At 73.8% G+C, this 23,843-nt stretch overlaps 2 protein-coding genes across 2 annotated transcripts; both read right to left on the bottom strand.

The window, feature by feature from the left end:
- Positions 1–1,608: 1,608 nt before the first annotated feature.
- Positions 1,609–5,691, bottom strand: WIPF2 (WAS/WASL interacting protein family member 2). Its single transcript, XM_040536830.1, has 7 exons — positions 5,364–5,691; positions 4,873–5,005; positions 4,613–4,732; positions 3,612–4,262; positions 2,293–2,511; positions 2,044–2,145; positions 1,609–1,737 (listed from the first exon to the last, which is right to left on the bottom strand). The coding sequence occupies exons 1-7, from the start codon at positions 5,427–5,429 to the stop codon at positions 1,697–1,699; spliced, it is 1,332 nt and encodes a 443-aa protein (XP_040392764.1). The 5' UTR covers positions 5,430–5,691; the 3' UTR covers positions 1,609–1,696.
- An 8,710-nt stretch (positions 5,692–14,401) lies between these two features.
- On the bottom strand, positions 14,402–21,654 carry RAPGEFL1 (Rap guanine nucleotide exchange factor like 1). The gene is made up of 15 exons (XM_040536728.1): positions 21,207–21,654; positions 19,093–19,171; positions 18,530–18,680; positions 18,353–18,450; positions 17,694–17,806; positions 17,405–17,572; positions 17,197–17,294; positions 16,939–17,061; positions 16,661–16,839; positions 16,485–16,575; positions 16,307–16,357; positions 15,471–15,558; positions 15,279–15,343; positions 14,957–15,011; positions 14,402–14,704 (listed from the first exon to the last, which is right to left on the bottom strand). Exons 1-15 carry the CDS (start codon positions 21,637–21,639, stop codon positions 14,580–14,582), a joined length of 1,917 nt encoding a protein of 638 aa, XP_040392662.1. The 5' UTR covers positions 21,640–21,654; the 3' UTR covers positions 14,402–14,579.
- Between the last annotated feature and the right edge of the window lie 2,189 nt (positions 21,655–23,843).

The raw sequence follows: 23,843 nt of genomic DNA, 5'->3' as shown, positions 1-23,843 counted from the left end.
CGGCTAATTGGCGCCAACGCGCGGGGCACGCCGGGAGGTGCAAGCCGCGACGCGCAAGGCTTGCTGGGAGACGTAGTCCTGAGGGTGGGCGCGGAGAGCTGGGGAGCCTCCGTGGCCCCGAACTGCCCCCCAGTATCCCCAGTCCTAGTTCCCCAGGGCTCCCAGTATCCCCAGTCCCAGCTCTCCACCACTCCCAGTATTCTCAGCCCTCCCAGTATCCCCATTCCTGGCTCCCCAGCCCTCCCAGTATCCCCAGTCCTAGTTCCCCAGGGCTCCCAGTATCACCAGTCCTAATTCTCTACCGCTCCCAGTATCCCCAGGCCCAGCTCCCCACCGCTCCCAGTATCCTCAGCACTCCCAGTATCCCCAGTTCTCCCAGTATCCCCACTCCCAGCTCCCCGGTGCTCCCAATATAACCAGTATCCCCAGTCCCAGCTCCCCAGTGCTCCCAGTATCACTCACCAGTCCCAACTCTCCACCGCTCCCAGTATCCCGTCCCAGCTCCTCAGCCCTCCCAGTATCCCGTCCCAGCTCCCCAGTGCTCCCAGTATTCCCCACTCCCAGTTCCCCAGTGCTCCCAGTATCCCCAGTCCTAGTTCCCCAGCCCTCCCAGTACCCCAAGTCCCAGCTCCCGGTGCTCCCAGTATCCCCAGTGCTCCCGGTACCCCCCCAGGCGGAACCGGGACACCCAAGCAGAGCCCCCAGCGAGGGGCTGCATCCCCGGGGACACCGACGCACCGTTATTTCCTTTATTTAACCCAATTCCGTGTTCACACGGGGGGGGGGACGAGGGGGGGGGGTTCCCTTCTCCCTCCCCGCCGCCCCCCCCCCCCCGCAGCCCCCAGGGACCGAGGCGGGGGCTCGGGGAGAACCATTTCTTCCTTTATTTAACCAAAACCGCGTCCCCCCCCCCCCCCGCCCCCCCCCCGCAACGGGCCTCGCTCCCAGCTCCGCGGGGGAAGGTTCCAGCCTCGTACAAAAACCACCACCAAAAAACAAGGGAAAGGTGAGGATTTCGGTACAGCCGCCCCCAGCCCGCGCCCCCACCCCCCCTCCATCCCCACCCCCCCCACCCCGCAGCACAAGCGTCCGGGCCCGGTTAACGGGAGCCCCCCCCCCACACACACCACCACCACCACCCAGCACCGGCGGTCGCTCAGCGTTAAGGCAAACGGAGCCCCCCCGGGGGGCCGCATCCTGCCCCCCCCCCCCCCCCCCCCGCCACCTCTCCGCCGCCTGCCGGGTGAAACGCTCGGATTTGGGGATTTGGTGTTAAAACGGGGGCTGCGAAACCCGTGGAGGACCCGTGGCGGTGCTGGGGTGCGGTGCTGAGCCCCCCCCCCCCCCCCCCCCAAGGCTCCTTCGGTGGGTGCTGTGCAAACGAAGAGCTCCGGGGGGGGGGCTCCGTGGCTGCCCCGTGTCCCCCCCCCCCCCCCCCCCCCCGAGCTCCTTGCGCCGCGGTGGGGAAGGGCTCGGGGGTGAGGGAGGGCCGGGGGGGGGGTGGGGGGGGGGCGCGGGGCTGGGGGGGGGCACGAAGGCGCTGGGAGGTTCTCATGCAGGTTTCCTGGGGCGGGGAGGTGTGGGGTGGTTTTTTTTTTTTTGGGGGGGGGGGGGGGGGGTCCATCGGAGGAAAAGGGGGGGGGGGGGCAGCTCCGTGCCCCTGCTCAGGAAGAAGCCGCCGGCGCCGCCACCGCTTTCACCTGGGGATGGGGGGCAGAGGGGGGGCCCCGCGCGTGGCTGCGGGGAGAGAGAAGGGACGGTGAAAGCGGAGCCCGCGCAAAAAAAATGGTTTTGAGAGCCCCCCCACCCCCTCCCCCCCGGTGCCCCCCCCACCCCCCCCAGCAGCGGAGGAGGGGGGGGGGCTCTACAAAAAAAAAAAATTCGTGGCTCTGCAAATAACCCAGCTCAGCACGCCCCGGGGTGGAGGGGGGGGGGGGGGCGTGCGGACCCCCCCAGGCTGGGAGCAGGGACCAGCAGGACCCGATATAAGAAAGATAAAATAAAAAATAAGGGGGGGGGGGGGGGTGTCCGCGGCCCCCTTACCTCTGTTGGTTTTGCTGGGGTAGATCCTCTGGAAGTATTTGTACTCCTCGGGGGCTGGGAAGTCTTCGACGGGGTGGAAGGAGTACTTGGACTCGAAGTCGTCTGCAGAAAACGGGGCGAAAAAACCAAAAGCGGGGCGGGGGGGGGGGGGGAAGATGAAGCCAAGGGGCTCGGCGCTGCTCCCGGACCCCCCCGGACCCCCCCCCCCCCCCAACCCCGCCCCGAGCCTCGCCGCGGGGCCGCACTCACCCAGGAACGCTCTGACGGCGGCGATGGAGTCCCGGTGCCCGTTTCTCACCGGCGGGGGGGGCGGCGGGGGGGGCCCGGCCGGCGTGCGGGTGGGCGGCGGGGGCGGCTTCCCTCGGCCGGGGGGCTCGGAGGAGCCGTGCAGTCTGTAGGGGGGAGGCGGCGGAGGCGGGGGGGCGTCGCGCCCCCCGTTTCGCAGCAGCGGCGGCGGGGGCGGCGGGGCTGCGAGGAGAGAGGGGGCCGGGGTGGGACGAGGCCCCCCCCCCACCACCACCACCCCGGGGGGCAGAAAACCCCGGCTCGGTGGGGTGGGGGGGGTGGGGGGGTAGACAGGGACAGGGACATCCTCCCCTGGGACATGTGGGGACGTTCCCCAATCGCTCCCGACGTCTCTTTGCCCCCCCGCCACGAGGAGAGCGGATCGGGGGGGGTGTGAGCCCCCTGGGGGGGGGTGTGAGCCCCCTCAGGGGGGTGTGAGCCCCCCAGGGTGGGTGTGAGCCCCCCGGGGTGGGTGTGAGCCCCCTGGGGGGGGTGTGAGCCCCCTAGGATGGGTGTGAGCCCCCCAGGGTGGGCGTGAGCCCCCTGGGGTGGATGTGAGCCCCCTCGGGGGGGGTGTGAGCCCCCCAGGGTGGGTGTGAGCCCCCCGGGGTGGGCGTGAGCCCCCCAGCTCTGCCCGCCGAGGCCCCCCCAGGCCGAGCAGCCCGATGGTTTGGGACCCGGGTCTCCCTCTGCCCCAGAGGGGCCGCGAGCTCGCCCGCGCGAGGCTTCGAGGCGCTGCGGGTCCGTCTGCGCCGCCAGCAGCGCGCGGGGTCCCGCGGCAGGACCCCCCCATCCAAACCCAACCTCTCGCTCCCGCCCGGCCTCCGCACGCTCCTCGTTAGGCTAATTACCCGCAGCCGGGCTGTGACCCGGCCCGGGGAGGCCGGCAGGGCCGGCAGGACGGCGCGGCTTGGCCGAGGCCCAGGCGGGAGCTGCGGTCTGGCCGCGGAGCCCGAGAGCGCACGGGGGGGGGGGGGGGGGCAAGGGGGGGGCCACATCCCGGTGCCAACAAGAGGCACGGAAGGAGCCGGACAAACGGAGCCCGCGACCAGAGGGCCTCCCGCAGGCCGGGACAACCCCGAACCCCTGCGCTGGAAGAACCTCGCCGCGTCCCGGTGCCGACGCTTCCCGCCCCCCCCCGCCTCACCCCGGGGAATCTTACCCCCCCCCCCAACCCCAGCCCCCCCCCCCAAAAACCCCCACCACGACGGCTCCTCGCGCCCCGAGGCGCGCGCGGGAGGGCTCCGTCCCCGAAGGGCACCGAGCTTTTTTTTCCTCCTCACCTGCAGCGCGGCTGGGGGGGTCCCTGGCCGGCGGCGGGGGGCGGCTGCTCTGCAGAGACGGGGAGGCCGCGGCGGGCGGCGGGGGCGCGAGCCCCCGTAAGGGGCCGGGCGCCTTCCTGTGCAAGGAGTTGTGTCTCTGCGGCAGCTCGGGGGCAGCCTCGGCCACGGGGCTGGAGGGGCCGTTGGGGACGCCGGGGGGCTGGCGGTAAGGGGGCGGCGGGGGGGCGAGGGCCTGGCCTTGAGCCCCCGTTCGGTGGCTGACGGGGGACGGAGGGGGTTTGCCGGGCGGCGGGGCCGGGGGTCCGTCCCTGCCGGGGGGCGGGCGCTGTCCCGGGGTGGGCGGCAGGGGCTTCTCCCGGTTGTAAGAGGTGATTTTGGGGCCGGGGGCGGGCGGCGCGGCGCTGCGGCGGCCCGGCGGCGGGGGCGGCGGGGCGGACGAGCTGTGCTTCATGCCGGTGGTGCCGGCGGCGGCGGCGGCGCTGGGCCGGGAGAGGTCGGGCAGGGAGGGCCTCTGGGTGCGGGGCAGCTCCGGCGGGGACGCTCGGCTGCCGTCGGCATCGTCCTGGGGGCGGCTGCTGCCGGCCGGCACCGGGGGCCTGGGGGCGGCTGCTCTGGAGCCGGGCACTTGCAGGGTTTGCTTCGCCGAGCCGTCTGCGGGGAGGGGAAGAGGAGTGAGGCGCCAGGGACGGTGCTGAGCGCCGGCGCTGAGCCCACAGCGCCTGCACGGGGCATCCCGCCCGCCCCGCGGGGAGCCGTCTGGCAGCATCGGGGAGCTGGCAGCGGGCTCGGCTGGGCTCAGCACCGCCGTCGGCTCGCTGGCACGGGCAGCGGGGGCGCCGGGCGAGGCGCGCGCAGCGCTCGGGCCCGGCGGGGAGGAGGTTTGGGCGCTGGGGACGCCGCACGGAGACCGCAGCCGAAATCCTCGGGCACGCGCAGCGAGAGCCTCAACCCCTTCCCGCCCGGGGAGCTCCCGGGGAAGCCCCCGCCAAGCGCAGCCCTACCTGAGCTCTCCTTCGCTCCCACGGGTCGGAGCTTGGGCACGCCGCCCTGGAAGAGGCCCCCCTTGGGCTGGATCGCGGCCGAGCCCCCGCCGTAGCTGCCGCCGCCGCCGCCCTTGGGCTCTGGGAGGAGAGAGGCACGGAGGTCACGGCGGGCAGGATCGGCTCCAGCCGGGAGGAACGGCACGGGGATGGGCGGGAGGGCGCCCCGAGGGGCACGGCAGCGCCCCGCGCCAGGGGCCACGCCAGGCAGGTCGACTCACTCTCTAGGATCGGGGCGCTGCGGTCGTTGATCTGCGTCACTTTCCTGAGCTTGGTCCCTTTACAGATGTCCTGCAGGAGGGCCCCGCGGCCCCGCTGCTCCTCTCGGCTCAATTTCGGCGGCTCCGTGTTCGCCTGGGGACCAGGGGCTGGTCAGCAGCAGCTCACAGCGAGCCCGACGCGACGCGCACAGCGGGCACGACCCGACTGCCCCTTCCCATTTCTGCTCAGCCCCAGGCACGCCCCCCGGCGAGCCACGGTGGGGCAGAAGGTGCTGAGCCAGAGAAAATCCTGGAGGGGCCCACGGGCGGCCCCTTCCCTCGCGCGGACTGCGGCGAGGGAAACTGAGGCACGGCCAGGGGGGCGCCTGAAGGTGCTGGAGGAGGTCTGGGGACAGAGGAGCCGTGGGCAAGGAGCGGGCGGGGTGGGGGGGGGGTGGGGTGGCAGGGGGTGAAGAAGGGGGCGTCAGCGGGCCGGGAGAAAAGCCCCTTACCTGGCTGAAGGTGGGGGGCGGCGGGGGGCCGGGCGGCGGCGGCGGCGGCGGGGGGGGGATCGGCATCGCGGCTGCGGCTGCTCAGTGCTGGGGCCGAGGCCGGTCACTCATGGCTGCGGGACGGAGAGAGGGAGAGGTGAGGACGGAAGGGAAAGCTGCAGGAGGAACACGGCCCCGGGACAGCGCCGCGACGCCTCGCCCCCGGGGCTACGGCCGCGGGAGGCCCCGGGGTGCTGCACCCCCGGATTCTGCTCCCGGAGCTGCCCCGGTCCCGTCCCCGTCCCCACAGCCCCGGCGCGTCCCCAAACCTGCCTCGACGCGCTGCAGGCACCCCAAGCTCCCCTCGAGGGCCGAGCGGCCGCGGACCCGGCGGGGTTTCCACCCAGCTGAGCCCGGAACGGAGCCGTCCCCCAGGGCCGCCGCAGCGGGGACTGAGCGGGGCCGGGAGGGAGCCCGGGAGCACCACGAGGGGCCGGGGCCCGGCTCGTGCCTCTGACGGCAGCGGCGGCGAAGGGAATAGGAATGTGGTGACTTGGAGCTGCTCGCGGCCCCGGTTTCGGGGGCAGACCGAGGGGCGAGGGGGGAACAAACGCCCCCCCCACCCCCAGCCTCTGGAGCCACGGGCTCCTTCCCCCGGGAAAAGCCGCCGTGAACGCGTTTACCCCAGAAGCTCCTTTACAACCCCGGCGACGAAAGGCAGGCGCCCGTCGGGTATTAAACCTCAGACCCCCTTCCGGGCCTCGACTTCTGCTGGATAAACTACGACCCGCTGCTGCCGCGGCACACGGAGGCTGAAATAAAACGGGGCCCGTCCCCAGGCTGGCCGTCCCCGCGGACAACGGGGCCCCGCGGCGCTGCTGCGGCTCCGGCGGCTCCCCCTGCCCCCGAGGCCGGCAGCAGCGCCCCGCGGTGAGAAAATAACCGCAGAAAGCACCTGAATTAGAAGGGGCCCCGCTGCCGAGCCAGCAGACGCACGGAGGAGCCACCTCCGCAGCCCCTCGGGATCGCCGGGTCCCCGGGGGGCACCTCCGCGGGGCCAGCCCGCAGGGCCCGAGCCCCCCCGCGGCTCCGCGGCCCTCTCCCACCCCCTACCCCCCCCCCCCCCCCGGGGGGTCCCCTCGCCCCCCGAACCGCACCTTGCCGCCAAAACGCGCCCCGCCGGGCTCTGCGGGGAGAGGGGGGGGCGTGGGGGGGGCCGCTGCGCCGAGGCAGCCCGGCAGCCCCACGCGGGCTGCGGCGTTCGCGGCCAGGCGGGATCGCAGCCAGCGCGGCACGGGCACGCCGGGGAGCTGCCGGGACGGGTCCGAGCAGGAGATCCTTCCCCGCGTGCTCCTTCCCCGCGTGCTCCTTCCCCGCGTGCTCCTTCTCCCTCCTCCTTCCTCGGCTCCTTCCTCGTGCTCCATCCCTGGCTCCTTCCCTCTGTGCTCCTTCCCCACGTGCTGCTTCTCCCTCCTCCCTCGGCTCCTTCCTCGTGCTCCTTCCCCGGCTCCTTCTCCTCACTCCCTGGCTCCTTCCCCAGCTCCTTCTCCTCGCTCCTTCCCCGGCTCCTTCCTTCTGTGCTCCTTCCCCAGCTCCTTCCCCGTGTGCTCCTTCTTGCTCCTTCCCTGTGTGCTTCTTCTCCCTCCTCCCTCGGCTCCTTCCTCGTGCTCCATCCCTGGCTCCTTCCTTCTGTGCTCCTTCCCCAGCTCCTTCCCTGCATGCTTCTTCTCCCTCCTCCCTCGGCTCCTTCCCCAGCTCCTTCCCCGGCTCCTTCCCCGTGTGCTCCTTCTCCTCGCTCCCCGGCTCCTTCCCCAGCTCCTTCTCCCGGCTCCTTCCCCGGCTCCTTCCCCGTGTGCTTCTTCTCCCTCCTCCCTCGGCTCCTTCCTTGTGCTCCTTCCCCGGCTCCTTCTCCCGGCTCCTTCCCTGCCCGCAGCGGGAGCGCGTCCCCGAGGGGCTGCGGAGCGCGGCGTCAGGAGGGGACGGCCGGAGCCGGCCGGGCTGGAGGTCATTAGCGGAGCTGCTGCCGAGAAGCACGGCTTGTAACGAGGCTCCTGACTCAGGCGACGAGACTCCTGGCAGGGAACGAGGCTCCTGACGCAGTCTCGTGTGTCACGGACCCGAGCCAGCGCCGCCGGCCGTCACCTCCGCCGGGGAGAATCCCCCAAGGCCACCTCCCGGGGTGCAGCCGGGGAGGAGAGGGGGCATTCCCCCCCCCCCCCCCCCCCCCGCCCCGGGAGCCCCGTGGGCCGTTATCTGCCGTATCCGACCCGGCCTCCGAGCCACCGCCGCGCCGAAACCCGCGCCCGGGTGAAGGCTGCGAGCTGGCAGCGGGCGGGAGGAGGGCGGGGAAGAGCCGAACCCAAAGCAGCTCGAGGACGAACCGGCGCCGAGCCCCCGGGGAGCCCCCGGGAAGCCCCCGGCGCTGCGGCTCGGCCCCGCGCGGGTTAGCAGCCGAGGTCACACCGAAAGGCAAAAAGCAAGAAAGCAAAAAGCGGCCGGGCCGGAGGAAGGGGGCACGCGGCCGCTGCCCACGAGTGGTGCTGAGACCCCGGTGGGAGCCCCCCCCCCCCCCCGGCCTTCAGACCGCAGCCCCGAGATCTCTGATGGTCCTGGAAGCGGTCGTGGACGGTAAAGGGCAGGGAGACACGAACTAAATCCTCCGGGGGTGAAAAGAAGCCCCGTGGGGCTCCCCCAGCGCCGCTCAGCGCCCCTCGGTGCCTCGCGTTTGCCGTGCGGAGACCTCCTGGGGCACGGCGGCCGCCCCGCGCCTCTCCCCGTGGCTCCCCCCCCCCCCGTGGCTCCCCCTCCCCGTGCCCACCCCCGGCGGGCTCTGGGGGCTCCCGGTGCCGCGGCGGCTCCCTGAGCTCGCAGGGAAAGGCCCGAGGCGGGGGCAAAACCCCAAAAGGCGACGCCCAGCAGCGTGTGTGTGTGTGTGTCCCGTCCCCCCCCCCCCCCAAAAAAAACACCCGAACTCGCTCAGCAGCTGCCGTCCTTCAGCAGGACGCGCGCCCGGCTCCGGGCCCAGGGCCCCCCCCCCACCTCGGATGCTTCAAACGGCCCCGATTTCGGGTGCTGAACCCGCTGGTGGCTCCCAAAGGCGCCCGCACAGCACCCCGGGCTCGCTGCGGGGTGGGGGGGGAAGGGGAGCGAGACGCCCCCCCCCCCCCAAAAGCACCCCCGGGTGCCGCTGGTGCCCCGAGGGCGGCGGGCTGGGGTTTTTTTTGGCGTTCCCCGTTTGTTTGTGGGGTTTTTTTTTCCGGCGTTCCCTGTTTTTTGGTTTTGTTTTGTTTTTTGGGGGGGGGGGGATTCGGGTGCTGCGGGCGGGCGTCTCGCTGCAGCCGGCCCGCGTTCGCGAAGCCGAGGCAGACAGAAGCCCTCGTAGAAGCCCTCGGGGAAGGCAGAAGCCCTCGGGGAGGCAGCGGCTTTGAAGCCCGCGCCGAGAGGAGCCGGCAGCAGAACGCGGCTGCACCGGGTCGGGGACGGCTCCCAAGGCCCGGACCTCTCGGGGCTCCTTTTCCTGACCCCCCCCCCCAGCTTCCCACCCGAAGCCTCGGCTCCTCCTCGCCCCCCCCCCCCCCCCCCCCCGAATTCGGGCCCTGCCCTCCCCAACGTCTCAGCCCCTTCCTTCCCCGGGGGGGCTGAGGCGGCGCCATAAACGATTCCCCCCGAGGAGAGCGGCGCTGGGACTTCGGGGCCGGGAATTACCAACGGCCCCCGCTGCCCGACGCTGCGCTTTCCAACAAAACCCCGAACAAAATGTCTCTAACGATTACGGGACGGGCTCCCCGGCCCTCGGTGGGGACACGGCCCCCCCACCCCACCCCCCGTGCCCCCCCGGACCCCGAGCCGGGGACACGCCGGCGGCTCCGGGCCGAGCTCGGTTGGCAGAGGCAGGAGGAGGAAAAACCCTTTTGGGGAGGGCACAGACCCCCCCCCAAAAGCCGGCGAGGAGGGAGAGGAAGGCGGGGAGGCGGAGGCGGCACGCGAGGGGAGCGGACGGACGGGAGCCGCTCGGAGCCACGGCCCCGTCCCGCCTGCGCCCCCCGAGGCGGCCGGAGCTCCCCCGGGGGAAAATTTGTGGGTTTGGGCTGCCCCGAGCGGGACGGGGAGCAGCGAGCGGCCTCAGGCGGGTCCCGGGGCGCTTTATAACATCCCCCCCCCCCCCCCCAGCAGCACCGGGGTGCGCTCAGGGGGGTGCCAGGCGCAGAGCGAGGCGGGCCGGGGGAACCCGCGGCTCTTCCCAGCCCCGGAGCTGTCGGGGAAAGGGCCCCGGTGGTGGCGGGGGGGGGGGGGGGGCAGGGGAGGGGGGCAGGCAGCACGTCTCCAGCTCCAGCCTGCCACCCCGGCTCCACGCCAACAGCCGCCGTGGTGTCCGCCGGCTGAGCCACGAGGCGAGGTGAAAAACGCCGCCGGGACGGGCGCCTCGGTGGCAGCGGCCTCGCCGAGGGCTGAGCCTCACCGGAGGCCAGGCGCCGAGCCCCCGGCGCTGAGCTCGGGGCCCAGGACCGCGGCCAAAGGCCTGGTGGCGCTGGCACGCACAAGCGGCGTCCCCACGACACGTCACCGCGTGGCGAAGCCCCGGCGCTGCGCCGCCCGCTGCCCTCACCGTGCGCCTTCCTCGTCCTCCTCCTCCTCCTCCTCCTGGCTAGCGGGGCGCCGCCAGCTCCGCTCCCTCTCCCCAGCAGGTCCCAGTAGGTCCCAGTAGGCCCCAGTAGGTCCCAGTAGGTCGGAGGCGCTGGGGCCGTGCCTCTTTCGCAAGAGCTGCGGGCCGCGGTGCCCGAGGAGGCCAAGTGCCGGCGGGGTTCTCCCGGGCGGGGGCCGGCCGGGGACGCGCTCGGGGAGGCCTCGAGGGGCCCCCAAAACCCCAGAGACCCGGCAGGGAGGGAGCAGCCGCCCGGAAAAGCGTCCCTGATGGGTTCGTCGGGGTTTAAGGGGCTGGAGAAAGGCCTCTTCCCTCGTGCGGGCGCGCAGGGAGGGGAATTGGGGGGGGGAAATCGACGGCTGCCGCGGGGCGGCCAGCCCCTAAGCGTTGTTCGGGGACACGCTGGGTGCTCGTGCGAGGCCCTAAAGCTACAGAAACCTCGCAGACCGGCCCGATTTCGGGCACGGGATCACGGGATCAGTAGGGCGGGCGGCAGCACGGGTCCCGCCGGCGTGACGGACCCCAAACGGCCGGGCGGGGCCGCCCCACAGGACCCCCAAAACCTGGAGCCGGGGTGGGGGGGGGGGCGCAGCGGCCGCGGGAGCACGAGGGAAGCGGCGGTGCCGGGGGGGGGGGAGCGAGCCAAGCGGGGTCCCCGCACGGCCGGGTCCGTGCTCGGCTTCGTTTTAGGGCTGCAGGCGCCAGGAACGCTAACGGGGGGGGGTGACACAGAGGCTGGGGGACGGCGCTGGGGGGCGCAGGAGGGTGCTGGCCGCGAGCAGGCACCACCGCGAGGCGCAGGGCCCCGGCGGCAGCGGGCGGCTCCCCTCGCCCCGGGAGCAGCCCCCCCCCCCCGGGTGCCCCCGCAGCCCCGGGTGCCCCCGCAGCCCCGGGGGGCCGCGGCCAGTCCCGCAGGGATTCCCAGGGGGAGCGGCGGAGAAACCGGGGCACGAAGCCCCCAGCGACCCCACGGCAGGTCCCCGGCTCCCAGCTTTGGGTCCCGAGGGGCGGCACGGGGGTGGCCCAGCTCCGGAGATAACCCCCCCGGGGGGGTCTGACGCCCTGCGGCTCGTTAACAGGTTGGGATTTGGGGGGGGGGGGGGGGGGGGGGGGGGGGTCTGACACCCCGCGGCCGCAGCCGCCGTGAGCTCCGGGGCCTCGCGCGCCCGTGCCGCCGGCTGACTTTGGGCCAAGAAAAAATTTTCCTTTAAATAAACTGAACTCACGGCGTCGGGGGGGAGGGGGGGGGGGGCGAGGAGGGCAGAAGCCAGCAGCCCGGGGCTGGGGGGGGGGACGGTGGCCCCAGGACACCGCTCACCTCCGGCGGCATCCCGACGCCGGGTGGCACCGAGCTCGCTCTGTCTCCCGCCCTCGCCCCGCTCCGGGGGAGGGGGGGGGGGGGCACGAGGAGGGTCCTGTGCTGCCGCCGGCCCCACAAAGCCCCCACAAAGCCCCCACAAAGCCCCGCGCCTTCCAGCCGCGTGCAGGTGATACCGGGGAGGGGGCCGTGGTGCTGCCTGGAAGCCCCCCCCGCCGCGGAGCCGGGAAAATCGGCGGCGGTGACAGCGCGCCGCGGTGCTGCGGCCCCCGGGGGCCCGTCGGGGCGGCTCCGCGCGCTCAGCCCAGGGACGCCGGCCCCCGCCAGCGGCGCCCCGGGGTGGCTCCCACCCCAAAACCCTCCCCGCCGGCCCCGTTCGGTTCCCGGGGACGGGGAAATGGGGAGCGGGGAGCGCCCCACAGGCAGCTGAGGGTCAGGAGGCAGCTCCTGCCTCCTCCTCCTCCTCCTCCTCCTCCTCCTCCTCCCGGCCCCAAAAAACACCAGCCGGGGCCGGGGAGGAGTTAATTAGGGCAGAGCCGGGGCCGGGGAGGAGTTAATTAGGGCAGAGCCGGGGTGGCAGCCGCACGGCTGCAGGGAGACAAACCCCAGCGAAGCGCCGGCTCCCACAAGCCGCCCGCACCGGGCTCGCCGGTGCTCAGCACCCCCCAGAGCCCCCCCCAGAGCCCCGCAGGGCTGGCGGCGAGCTCGGCGCCCCGAGGGGCTTTTCCCCAAGGGGAGCGGGGTCCCGGCGAGGGGAAGCTCTCGGCGTCACGGCCGGCAGCTCACCGCATTTACCCCCCCCCCCCCCCCCCCGCACACTTCCCCCCCCCCCCCCCCGAGGCCTCCCGGGACGCCGATCGGTGGCAGCGGGCTCCGAGCGGAGGCGGCGGTGCCTTGGGGACCCCCCCAGGAGCCCCAATTCCGTCCCCACCCCCACCCCAAGATACCCAAAAGGCCCCGGGCAGGTGGCGACCCACGGGGGGAGCTGTTGGGGGGGGGGGGGGGGGGGGGCACGGCAAAGGGATGGTGGGGCCAGAGCCTTCCCCTGAGGGCGGGCTGGGGACGCTCTGCCCGGGGGTCCCGGTGTGAGCACCCCCCCCCCGGCTCCTTAGGGACCCCACACACCCCCACAGCCCCATTACAGACCTCACACCCCCCCCCCCCCCCCCACTGCCTCTTTACCCACCCCACACCCCCCCATTGCCTCCTTATGGACCCCCCACTCCCCCAGCTGCCCTCTCGCAGACCCCCTGACCCCCCCATTGCCCCTTTAGGGACCCCACATCCCCCCAGCCGCCCCCACACAGACCCCACGCCCCCCCCCCCGCTGCCTCCTTATGGACCCCACGACCCCCTTCTGCCTCTTTATAGCCTCACAACCCTCCCACTGCCCCCACACACACCCCCTGCCCCCCCCCCACCTCCTTATGGACCTCCCGACCCTCTTATGCCTCTTTAGAGACCCCTGCCCCCCCCACTGCCCCTTTACACACCCCAACCCCCCCTCCATTGCCTCCTTATGGTCCCCCAGACCCCCCCGGTGCCTCCTTACAGATTCCCTGTCCCCCCCACTGCCCCTATACAGACCCCACGCGCCCCCCCCCCCCCCCCGCCTCCTTATGGACCCCTCGACCCCCTTCTGCCTCTCTATAGACCCCTGCCCCCCCCCACCGCGCCCACACACACCCCACGCCCCCCCCACTACCTCCTTATGGGCCCCACACCCCCACCACTGCCCCTTTACACACCCCACACCCCCCCCTTGCCTCCTTATGGCCCCCCCAGACTCCCTTCTGCCCCTTTATAGACCCCGCCCCCCCCCCCCACTGCCTCCTTACGGGCCCCACGCCCCCCCCACTGGCCCCAAACACACCTCACGTCGTCCCCCCCGCCCCCATACACCCCCCCCGTCCCCCCACATCCCCCTCACAGACCCCCACCCCCCCCACATCCCCATTACACCCCCTCCCACCCCCCCCACCGCCCCACGCCCCCCCCCAACCCCACAGGACACCCCCCCGGCCCCCTCCTCCCCCCACAGGCCCCGGTACAACCGCGGCCACGGCGCCCCGAGAGCCCCCCGGGCCCCCCCCGGGCCTCCCCCCGCTCCTCACCGCCGCCCGCGGCCTCCTCCCGCCGCACCCGGAAACGCGGCCCCGCGCCGCCGTCCGCCCAACAAAATGGCGGCCGCCGCCCCGCCTGCGCCTGCGCGGGCCGAAGCCGGATGAGGGAGGGGCAGCGGCCGGGCCGCGGCGCCATGTTGGGGAGGTCGGGCGGCCATCTTGGGAAGGGCGGTGGGGAGGGAGGTGAGAAGCAGGCGCGCGGCCGCCATCTTGGGAAGGTCAAGATGACGGTGAGGGCGCCCCTCCCCGGGGGCGGCGGAGACCTGCCGGGAGCCGAGAGGCCGTTCAGGGCCGGGGGATGCCGCGGCCAAGCTCGGGGGCCGCCGCTCCCTGTGCGAAGCTCGGGCGGTTTTACTTCCTGGCAGCCACGTTGGGAAGGTCAGGCTACTTCCTCTGTAGCCGCCATGCTGGGAAGTCACGCGGCTCGCCGCTTGCAGCCGCCATGTTGGGAAGGTCACCGCGTCAGCCCGCGGCCACCTTGAGAAGGTCGAGGCCCCCCAGCCAGTGGCGGCCTGCCGTGACCTCATCAGCACAGCTCTGCCGTCACTCCCACCATGACGTCACTCCCAGCATGACGTCACACCCCCCCCACCCCCCAGCAGCCCCCCCAGACGCAGGACACGGGCACGGGGACAGCCATTTATTGGGCCTCAGGCTCTGCGTTGGGGCTTCCTTATTATTTTTTTTTGTTCTTTTTTTTTTTTCCTCCTTTTTCTTAAAAAATAGATTTACAATTAAAGACGGCATTTTTGGTACAAAATATATACATTCTGGGGGCGCGGCGCCCCGGGCACGGGCAGAAGCAGGGCTGCGGGGAGGGGAACACATACAAAAATAGGGGGGGCCCCCCATGGAAGGGGGGGGGGGGGGGCGGGGAGCCGGGACCCCCCCCCGTCACCCCCCCCCCGGTCACCCCCCCCCCCAATCCCAAACCGGGGGCCAGGACCCCCCCCCCACAGCCCCCCCCGCCCCAAATCCCGGGGCCGGGACCCCCCCCACACACACCCCAACCCTATGGGGGTGAAACACGGGGGGGGGGGGGGGGGGGATGTGGGGGGAGACCCCAAACCCCTGCCCCCCCCCCCGGCCAAAGTGCGTCAGTGCTGGGGGACCGGACCCCCCGGCCCCCCCCTTAGGACCCCCCCCCCCCCGGCTCACTGGGCGCCGGGCTCCAGCTTGTAGGAGAGCTCGAAGAGGAGGTTCTGGTTGTCGATCACCTGCAGCTGCCGCACGTAGGCCTTGGTCTGCAGCTGGCTGGGGGACGCCTCCAGCTCCAGGCCTGCAAATGGGGGCGGGGGGGGGGCTCAGGGGCTGGGGGGGGGGGGGGGGCACGGGGTTGTGGGGACCCCCCCCCCCAGGCCTGGGGTTGGAGCCCAGGGGAGGAGAGGCAGGGCCACGGAGGGACCCATCCCGTGGTCCCAGCCCTGTCCTGTGTCCCCCCCCCCCTCCCCCGCAGTGAGGATTTGGGGAGGGGTCCAAAGGGGGGGGGGGGGCGGGGAGGGGGGGGGCACTGGGACCCCCCCCTACTCACAGAGGGGGCGGCTCCGGTACTTGCGGATGGTCCTCACTTTCTCAGCGATGCAGTGCTGGGGCACAGAGCACCCCCCCCGTCAGCACCTGGACCCAGGGGACCCCCCCGTTTCCCCCCCCCCAGGAACCTGGGACCTCCCACCCCCATTTCCCCCCCCCCCGCCCCATCTCCCCCTATGGGGATGCTACTGAGCCCCCCGCACCCCACAGCCCCCCCTCACACCCCCCAGGTCACCCTACAGGGATCAGTCTCACCACTAAGGGCCCCCCCCCCCCCCAGGGGTCCCCTGGCTGTGCCCCCCCCGCCCCCCCAGGACACCCACCAGCTTCTCCACGTTGACCAGCCCGTCCAGGAGGGTCTTGCTGCCTTCGTGCAGGAAGGTCAGGTCTGGGGGGGGGGAGACGGGGAGGTGAGGGGACCTCGCAGGACCCCAACCGCCCCCCCTCACCCCCCCCCCCAAATTCTGTGTCCGTCCCAACCCCTCCCCCCCCCCCCCCCCCCCACAACCCCGGACCTTTGAGGATGAGCGGAACGAAGGGGATGAGGGGGGGCTTCATCTTGGCCAGCACCTCCCGGTAGGTCTTGTGGTTCCTGCAGGGGTCCTGAGGGGGTAATTTGGGGGGGGTGGACGGGGGGGCGACCCATGGGTGGCAGCTCTATGCCCAGGACCCCCCCCCCCCCCTTGTCCTCCACGGAGCTCCCAGGCACCCACGAGCACGCCAAAGACCCCACAGAGCCCCCCAGAGACTCCACAGGCTCCCAAAGACCCCACAGAGCTCCCGGGCACCCACGGGCCCCCCAGAGACCCCACAGAGCCCCCGGGCACCCAAGGGCTCCACAGGGACCCCCACGGAGCTCCCGGGCACCCACAGACTCCCCAAAGACCCCATGGAGCCCCTGGGCACACCAAAGACCCCACGGAGCTCCTGGGCACCCATGGGCTCCCCAAAGACCCCAATGAAGCTCCCGGGCACCCAAAAACCCCACAGAGCTCCCGGGCACCCACGGGCCCCCCAGAGACCCCACAGAGCCCCCGGGCACCCAAGGGCTCCACAGGGACCCCACGTAGCCCCCAGGCACCCCCGGGCTCCCCAAAGACCCCATGGAACTCCCAAGCACCCAAAGGCTCCCCAAAAACCCCACAGAGCACCCAAGGGTTCCCCAGCGACCCCACGGAGCTCCCGGGCACCCAAGGGCTCCCAAGGGACCCCACGCTGCTCCTGGGCACCCACGAGCACCCCAAAGACCCCATGGAGCCCCCATGCACCCACAGGCTCCCCAAAGACCCCACGGAGCCCCCAGGCACCCCCGGGCTCCCCAAACCCCCCCCGTGCCCGGCCTCCCCCTCACCGTCAGGTTCTCAAATTTCCGAAACAGATTTTTGAATTTCCCCGGCAGCTTCTGCAAGACAAAAACCCGGGGTGGGGGGGGGCCGTGAGCACCCCGAGGTGGGGTCCGGGTGCCGATGGAGGGGTCCCAGCCCCGAGGGAGGAGGGTCCCAGCCCCCCCCCCCCCCCAAGCCCCTCACCTCCCAGGTGAGGCGCAGGCGGCTGACGGCCGCGTTGTTGAGCCCGATGACGACGGCGTAGAAGGACAGCATGTCCTGGTTCTGCTTGCATCTGGGGGCGGCGCGTGAGACCCGGCGGGGTCCCCCGGACCTCCCCCCCCCCCCCCCCAAAAAAAAAAAAAAACCCCGGAGCTCACATGGCCGCGATCTTGATGAGCTTTTTGAGCAGGTGGGCGCGCTTGCCCAGCGACTCGCAGAGCAGCAGCTCGGTGCCCACCCAGTGCTGCACCTCGCTGCAGCGCTGCAGCAGCAGCTCCAGGTTGGCCGTCTCCCGCCGCCCGCGCTCCCCGTGGAAGACGTAATCCACGAATTCCAGCTGCCAGCATAAGGCGGGGGGGGGGTCACACAGTCAGTCCCCCCCCCCCCCCAATGGGGTGTTTTGGGGTCCCGTCCCCCACCCCCCCGGGCCGCGCACCTCGTGGATGCAGCGGAAGAGCTCCCAGTGGAAGGCGGTGAGGTGGTTGGCGATGTCCTCGGGCTCCACGCGGTGGATCTCCGTGTCCCCGGGGACCACCGGGATCTCCTCGGGCAGCGGCACCTGCGAGGCAGCGAAGGGAGGGGGGGGCCGGGGGGGGGGTGGGGGAGGCGGGGAGGCACCGGGAGGAGGCTGGAGCTGGGGGAGGCCGTGCCGCGGGGTCCTCCGCGAAGGCTCCCCCCGCCCCGGGGTGCTCACCAGCGAGTCGAGGGCGTCCTTGGTGCAGGCGAAGAGGTGGCTGTTGATGCCCAGCGTGGTGAAGACGCACTCCTCGCTGGGCTGCAGCACCGCTTTCTCTGCCCGGACAGCGAGGGAGGGGGCGGGGGGGGGGTCAGCACCGACCTGCCCTGCACCCTACACCGCCCCCCCCCCCCCCCGCCCCCGACCCCCTCAAGCCCGTGCCCACCTCCGGACGAGGCCACGGTGACGAGGACGAGGGCGTCCTCGCGGGCGCTCTGCTCCTCCGAGTACTGCAGCTTCTCCGTCACCGAGGCCAGGATGTCCTGCACCGAGGCCGAGAGGCGGCTGCGGATGGTGACGTACGAGTGGTCGGGCATGTAGACGCGGCAGAAGACTGCGGAGGACGGATTTGGGGGGGGGGGGGGGGGGGGGCGGGTTGTCAGAGCCACACGGGACCCCTCGCCGCCCCCCCCCACCACCACCACCACCACCACCCCGTGGTCCCCCCGACTCACTCTCGTCGGAGCCCCGGAAAGCCACCCGGGTCTGCAGGCAGGAGTCGATGCGGCGGAAGTGGCGGAACAGCGGCTTCACCTGCTTGCTCGGGGGGGGCGTCTCGTCGGCCACCCTGCGGCACCGCGGCGGCCTCAGCACCCGAGGGTGCCACGGACAAATTCCCCCCCCCCCCCCCCCTCCCCCCAGGGTCCTTGCTCTTTGAGCTCATGGCCCCCAGACCCCAGGTGACCCCGAGGAACACAACCTCGTGCACCCCCACGGGGACCCCCAGTACCCCAGGGGGACCCCAAGCACCCCAGGGGGTGCATAAGCACCCCACGCGAACCCCCAGTGCCCCATGGGGACCCCCAGTGCCCCACAAGGACCCCAAGCACCCCACAAGGACCCCACATGTCCCACAGGGACCCCCAGTGCCCCATGGGGACCCCATAAGCACCCCACGCGGACCCCCAGTGCCCCATGGGGACCCCAAGCACCCTATGAGGACCCCACAAGGACCCCACATGTCCCACGGGGACCCCCAGTGCCCCACGAGGACCCCAAGCACCCCATGAGGACCCCACATGTCCCACGGGGACCCCAAGCACCCCATAAGGACCCCACAAGCACCCCAAGCGCCCCAAGTGCCCCACGGGGACCCCACAAGGACCCCACTCACTTCAGCTCCACCGTCTCCACGAGCTGGTGCAGCTTGAGGATGTCGTCCTCCAGCTCGTGGTACAGGGCCGTGTCCTTCATGATGAGCAGGTACAGCTCCTGGGGGACCCAGGGGGGCTCAGGGGGCGGCGGGGCCACACGATGGGGGGGTTGCTGGGCTGGGGGGGGGAGCACCCACCTTGATCACCTTCCCCGCGCTCTCCTCCTCCTGCAGCAGCCCCTTGTAGGTCTCGAGGAAGTGCAGCAGCACGGCCAGCACCGCGCGCTTGCGCCGCAGCCCCGCGCCCTCCTCCCAGCACGCCGGGGGGCTGCCGCCCGCCAGCACGAAGGTGGCACCGTCAAGGAGGCAGCGGGGGGGGGGAGGGGGGGGGAGCAGCGGGGACCCCGACCCGTCCCCACGCACCCCTCGCGGCACCCTGGCACCCGCCCTCATTCCCCCCAGCTCCCTCCTCACGCCCTCCAGCTCGTTGCAACCTCACGGCCCCCCCCCCCCCCCCCCCCGCACACCCGTGTGGCACCCTGGTGCCAACCCCGGCGCCCACCCCGGTGTCCTCGTGCCCGCCCCGGTGTCCCCCCGGTTGCACCTTCACCGTCACCCCCGTGTCACCACCGTGCCCTTCCCGTGCCCAGCATCTGGCCCTCGTCGCCGCGCCCTCGCGCCCGCTCTCATGGCGCCCTTTGCCCCCCTCGTGCCCCCCTCCTCGCAGCCTCGTGCCCCCCCCAGACCCCCCCCAAGGATATTGCTGGTGCAGCTGCTGCAGGAAGCGCTCGGTGGGCAGGAAGAGCGAGTGCGTGAGCACGATGTCGTCCAGCAGCGAGTCTGGGGGAAACGGGGAGGGGGTCAGGGGCGGGCACCCCCCACCACCACCACCAAAACCTCCACCCAGCGAGGGGAGCGAGGCCGATTCCCGAGCCGCCGCCGAGCCCCCGCGCTGAGTCAGGGCCCCGCTCCCAGCCCCGCGGGGACGGCGGCTCCGGGAGGAGCGGGGGCAGAGGCGCCGGGCAGGCCCCGAGCCGCGCGACGCCCCGGTGCGGGCACACGGGGACACGGCTCCAGGAGGGCCGAGCAGTGGGGAAACTGAGGCAGGGGGCGAGGGGCAGGCGGCACAGCCGCTGCTACCGAGGGGCAACGTGACGGTGCCGGGGATGCCACCATGGAGCTCTCCGGGCTGCCACGGGTGGCCCTGGGGAGGGCGTTTTGGCACGGCCCAGCCGAGCCCCAGCCGTCGCGGTGCGCCCAAGGGCCGCCGGTGCCGGGGCACGGAGGGGACGCAGCCGGCGCGGTGCCCGGTGGCCCCGTCCGCGCCTGCGCCCTGCCACTGCCTTGACCTTTGGACACGGCGCCGCTTCCTCGCCCTGCCCCACGTAGGCGTCCCTGCGCCAACCCTTGGCCCAGGGTGGGAGCGGGTCCCCGGCGACCCCCCCGAGCTGCCCCCACCAGCCCCCCGCTCATTAACCTGGCCACAAAACCGTGCCGAGACCGGGACCCCGCATCCAGCATCCTGCAACCGCAGCAGGGCCTGGGGTGGGCAGCGGCAGCGTGGGGGGGCCCGAGCAGGTGCACAGCCCCCGGCCCCCCCAGCCCCACGTGCAGCCGCCCCCCCCCCCCCAGGCTCTATTTGAGGGCAGAAGGGGCCCAAACCCCCCCCCCGGCCCCAAGGGGCTGCAGCTCCTCCACAAGCCCAGACCCCCGGGTGCCCTTCCTACGCGGATCAGTGCTGGGACCCTGTGGGACGTGCAGAGCAGCCAGCGGCAGAGGGGGGGGGTCCCCGGACACCCCCAGCCGCCCGTCCCGCCGGGTGCCGCCCCCTCCATCCCTGCCTCAGTTTCCCCACCCCTCCGCAGACCCCAGCCTCACGCTAAAGCGGGCGAAGGGACGGCGTTCCCCCGCCCGCTGCTGGGTGCCCCGGATCCCCGCCGGCCCGGGGGGGGGGGCCCCCCCAAGCTGCCCACACACCGGGCCCCCCCCCCCGCGCTCCCCGCACACCGCAGGGCCGGGCCTGGCAGCGTGTTGGTGCAGGCAGAGCCAGCGCTGCCAGTCCCGGCTCGCTCCCACCCCAAGGGCTCCCTCGTTTCGGTGAGCCCCACCCCGGCCCCCGGCACCTTCCCTGGAGCCCAGCCACAGCTGTGTGTGTGTGTGGGGGGGGGGGCTCCCACCTTCCCCCCCCGCCCCCCCCCCCACCTGCCCCCAGAAGAGGGTGGCCGGACCAGGAGGGGCTGCTGGGGGGGGGGGGGGGGGGGGGGGCGCGCGCTCGCAGCCCACCTGGCTCCCACCCACCCGAAACCCCCCCCCCCCCTCCCCCAGCACCTCGGGGAACCGCAGCGGCCGGTGGTAAGGGGGGGGGATAAAGATAAAGGGGGGGGGGGGGGCACCCCCTCCGCAGCCCCCCCTCCCCCGGGGTTAATTTTAGCACCGGGACAACGTTAACCATTAACCGGGAGGCTGCCGGTGGCTCCGCACCACCGCAGTCGGTGCCCGCTCGGCCCGGCCCGGCGCTGCCCCCCTCCCCCCCCCCCCCCCCCCCCCCCCCCCCGCAGGGCGCCACGCAGAGCCCCCGACCCCCGCAGGGTGCTCGGGGACCCCCCCCCCGCACCCCGCATGCCCCCGCCCGGCCCCGCTCCCGCAAGGCCTCATCCTGACCTTGACACCCCCCCCCCCCCAATTTTTGCAGCCCCCCCCCCCCGGCGCTTCTGCACGGTGCCACCCCCCCTCCCCCCGCAGCATCCCCCGCGCTCCCCCCGCAGCCCCCCCCAGCAGCACCCCCCCACCCCCGCACCCCCATCCCCGCACCCCCCGGGGTCCCGCATATCCCCCCCCCCCCCCCAAAAAAAAATCCTCCCCCCCCCCCCGGTACCTGCTCCGCAGCCCCGGCCGTGCGCCCCCCCCGCCGGCAGCCGCTCGAGGAGCGCGGTCAGGAGGCGCTCGGGGGGCGCGGGGGCGGCGGGGGGGCAGCAGCAGCAGCAGCGGGCGGCGGCGGGGGGGGGCGGCAGCGGCGGCAGCGGCGGCTCCGGGCTCGGCAGCGGCTCCCGGTCGCGGTCCCCCCCCGGGGAAAGCTCGGAGGGGGAAAGCGCCGAAGGGGAGCGCGGCGGCGCCTCGGGGGCGGGGGGGGGCCGCAGCTCCAACCACCCCCCCTCGGCCGGCCGCGGCCCCCCCGGCTCCTCGGGGGAGGAGAGGGGGCGAGAGAGGCTCCGCCGCCGGGGCACCGGGAGCGGGGCCGGGGCAGCCCCGGGGGGGCGGGCGGGCAGGTGCGAGCCCGGCTTCTTCAGCAACTTCTCCAGCGGCTTCATGGCCGGCGGCGGCGGGGGGGGGGGCTCAGGGACCCATGGGTGGTGAGAATGGGGAGGGGGGGAGCGGGGAGGGGGGGGGGGCGGCGGCGGAGTTGGGGGGGGGGGGGGGGGGGGCTCCGTTCAGGGCTCGGGCCCCGGCGCCGCGCTCCGCCTGCCCCGCGCCTGCTGCGCGCTGCGCCCCGCCGCGGCCCCGCCGAGCCGCCGCCGCCAGCCCCCGCCCCGCCCCGGCCCGGCCCCGCCGCCGCCCCCTGCCCGCCCCCGTCCCCCCCCCCCCCTCCGGTCCTACCGTCGTCCCCCCCCCCCCACCGGGGCTCAGCCCCCCCTCCCCTCCGCCTCCACGGGACGCGGTCACGCGTGGGGGGCGGTGGCGGCCCCCTCCCCCTTTACGCCGCCCCCCCCCCCCCAAATCCGGCACCGCCGAGCCGCCCCCCCCCCCAACCCGCAGCACGGGCTCAGCGCACCGCCCACGCCCCCCCCCCACCCACCGTGGGAAAAACCCGCGGGGGGGATGCGGGACCCTCCCGCCCCCCCCACGCCCACTCCACGGGGGAGGGATGCGGGGCTCTCCGCGCCCCCCCGCCCCCCGGACGCCCCCCCCCCCTTGGGCAGGGCAGGGCCGGGCGGGTCGCGGCGTTGCCCCCCCCCCGGCGCCGGGCCGACAAGCCGGGGCAGGCGGCGGGCAGGGCCGGCTGGGGAGCGCCCCGCTCCCGGGGGGGTGGACACAGCCCGGGGGGGGGACACACCGCCCGGGGGGGGGGACACACAGCCCGGGGGGGGGTGACACATAGCCCGGGGGGGGGACACACAGCCCGGGGGGGGGTGACACATAGCCCGGGGGGGGGACACACAGCCCGGGGGGGGGACACACAGCCCGGGGGGGGGGACACACAGCCCGGGGGGGGGACACACAGCCCGGGGGGGGGGGGACACAGCCCGGGGGGAGGGACACACAGCCCGGGGGGGGTGACACACAGCCCGGGGGGGGGGACACAGCCCGGGGGGGGGACACACAGCCCGGGGGGGGGACACACAGCCCGGAGGGGGGGGACACAGCCCGGGGGGACACACACAGCCCGGGGGGGGGGAACACACACAGCCGGGGGGGGGGCCCGGCTGCGGCTTTGTTCCCGTTTCGCCTCCATCCCGCAGTTGCTTGGCAACTCCCGGCCGCGGCGCGGGGGGGCTGCGGGATGCGCGCCCGCACCCACGCGTGTCCGTGGGCACTGCGCCCCCGCCTCGGTCCCGGTGCTGGGGACCCCCCCGTGTTCTCTGCCCCCCCGGGGGAGGGGGGGGGCAGCACCTCCCCGCAGCACGAAGAGGGGAAACTGAGGCACGAGGGCAGGAGGTGGGGCCGCGGGGGGGGGACCCCAGGGGGAACGCGCCCCAGATCCGCGCCCGGCCCCGCACCTCGCCCCCCCCCCCCCCCCCCGGCTCGGCGGGGACGGGGGCAGCGCTGGCGCAGGGCGGGCTGTCAGCTTAATTAATTTGCTGATATTTCTCCTAACGAGAGCCGGGATCTGGAGCAGGCGCTCCCCTCCCGCCTCCATTTGCCTTTCTCTCCCCCTCGCCCGGCAGCCGAGCGGGGAGGGGGGGGGGGGGGGGGGGGGGGCGCGAAGGCTCCGGGCTCTGCTCAGCGCAGCCCGGGCGCGTGGGAGGGAAAATTGGGAAAATTACACGCAGGGAAAAAAAAAAACAAAAAACCCTCCCCGAGCCAGCGCTAACCCACTTCCCAGCTGCGGTGCTGCCAGGGGGGCTGGCGGCACGGGGGGGGGCGGGGAAGGGGAAAGACCCCAAAGCGGGTGGCTTCCCCCCCCTAAGAGCCAGCAGCGAGGGCTGGGGACGGGGGGAGCCACAGGGAGCAGCTTTGGGGTGATGTTTTTGGGGAACCCAGGTGCCCCCCGCCTGCAAAGCCTCGATGCTGCGGCCCCACAGCCCCGGGCCTCCCGCAGCCCCCAGCCCCGCAGAGCCCCCGGCAGCACCCAAGGGCCCGGGGTGGACGTGTGGGGGGCACCCAGCACCCCCCGGCCCCGCTCGCCGCGGCGCGGAGGCGGACGGAGGGCTGGGTGCAGGCAGCAGCGCGGGCGGCAGCTCCCACGCCGCCTCCCCAGCAGTTGTTGGGCGAGGGAGGCTGCCGGGAGGGGGGGGGGGCTCAGCCCTGACACCCCCCCGAGGGTGCTGGGGTGGGGGCGAGGGTGCCCGGCTGG

Source organism: Cygnus olor, chromosome 25 (genome assembly GCF_009769625.2).
Source record: "Cygnus olor isolate bCygOlo1 chromosome 25, bCygOlo1.pri.v2, whole genome shotgun sequence".
Classification (NCBI taxonomy): domain Eukaryota; kingdom Metazoa; phylum Chordata; class Aves; order Anseriformes; family Anatidae; genus Cygnus; species Cygnus olor.
The sequence above is the reverse complement of the archived record's forward strand: the minus strand, read 5'-3'. Positions and strand labels throughout refer to the sequence as shown.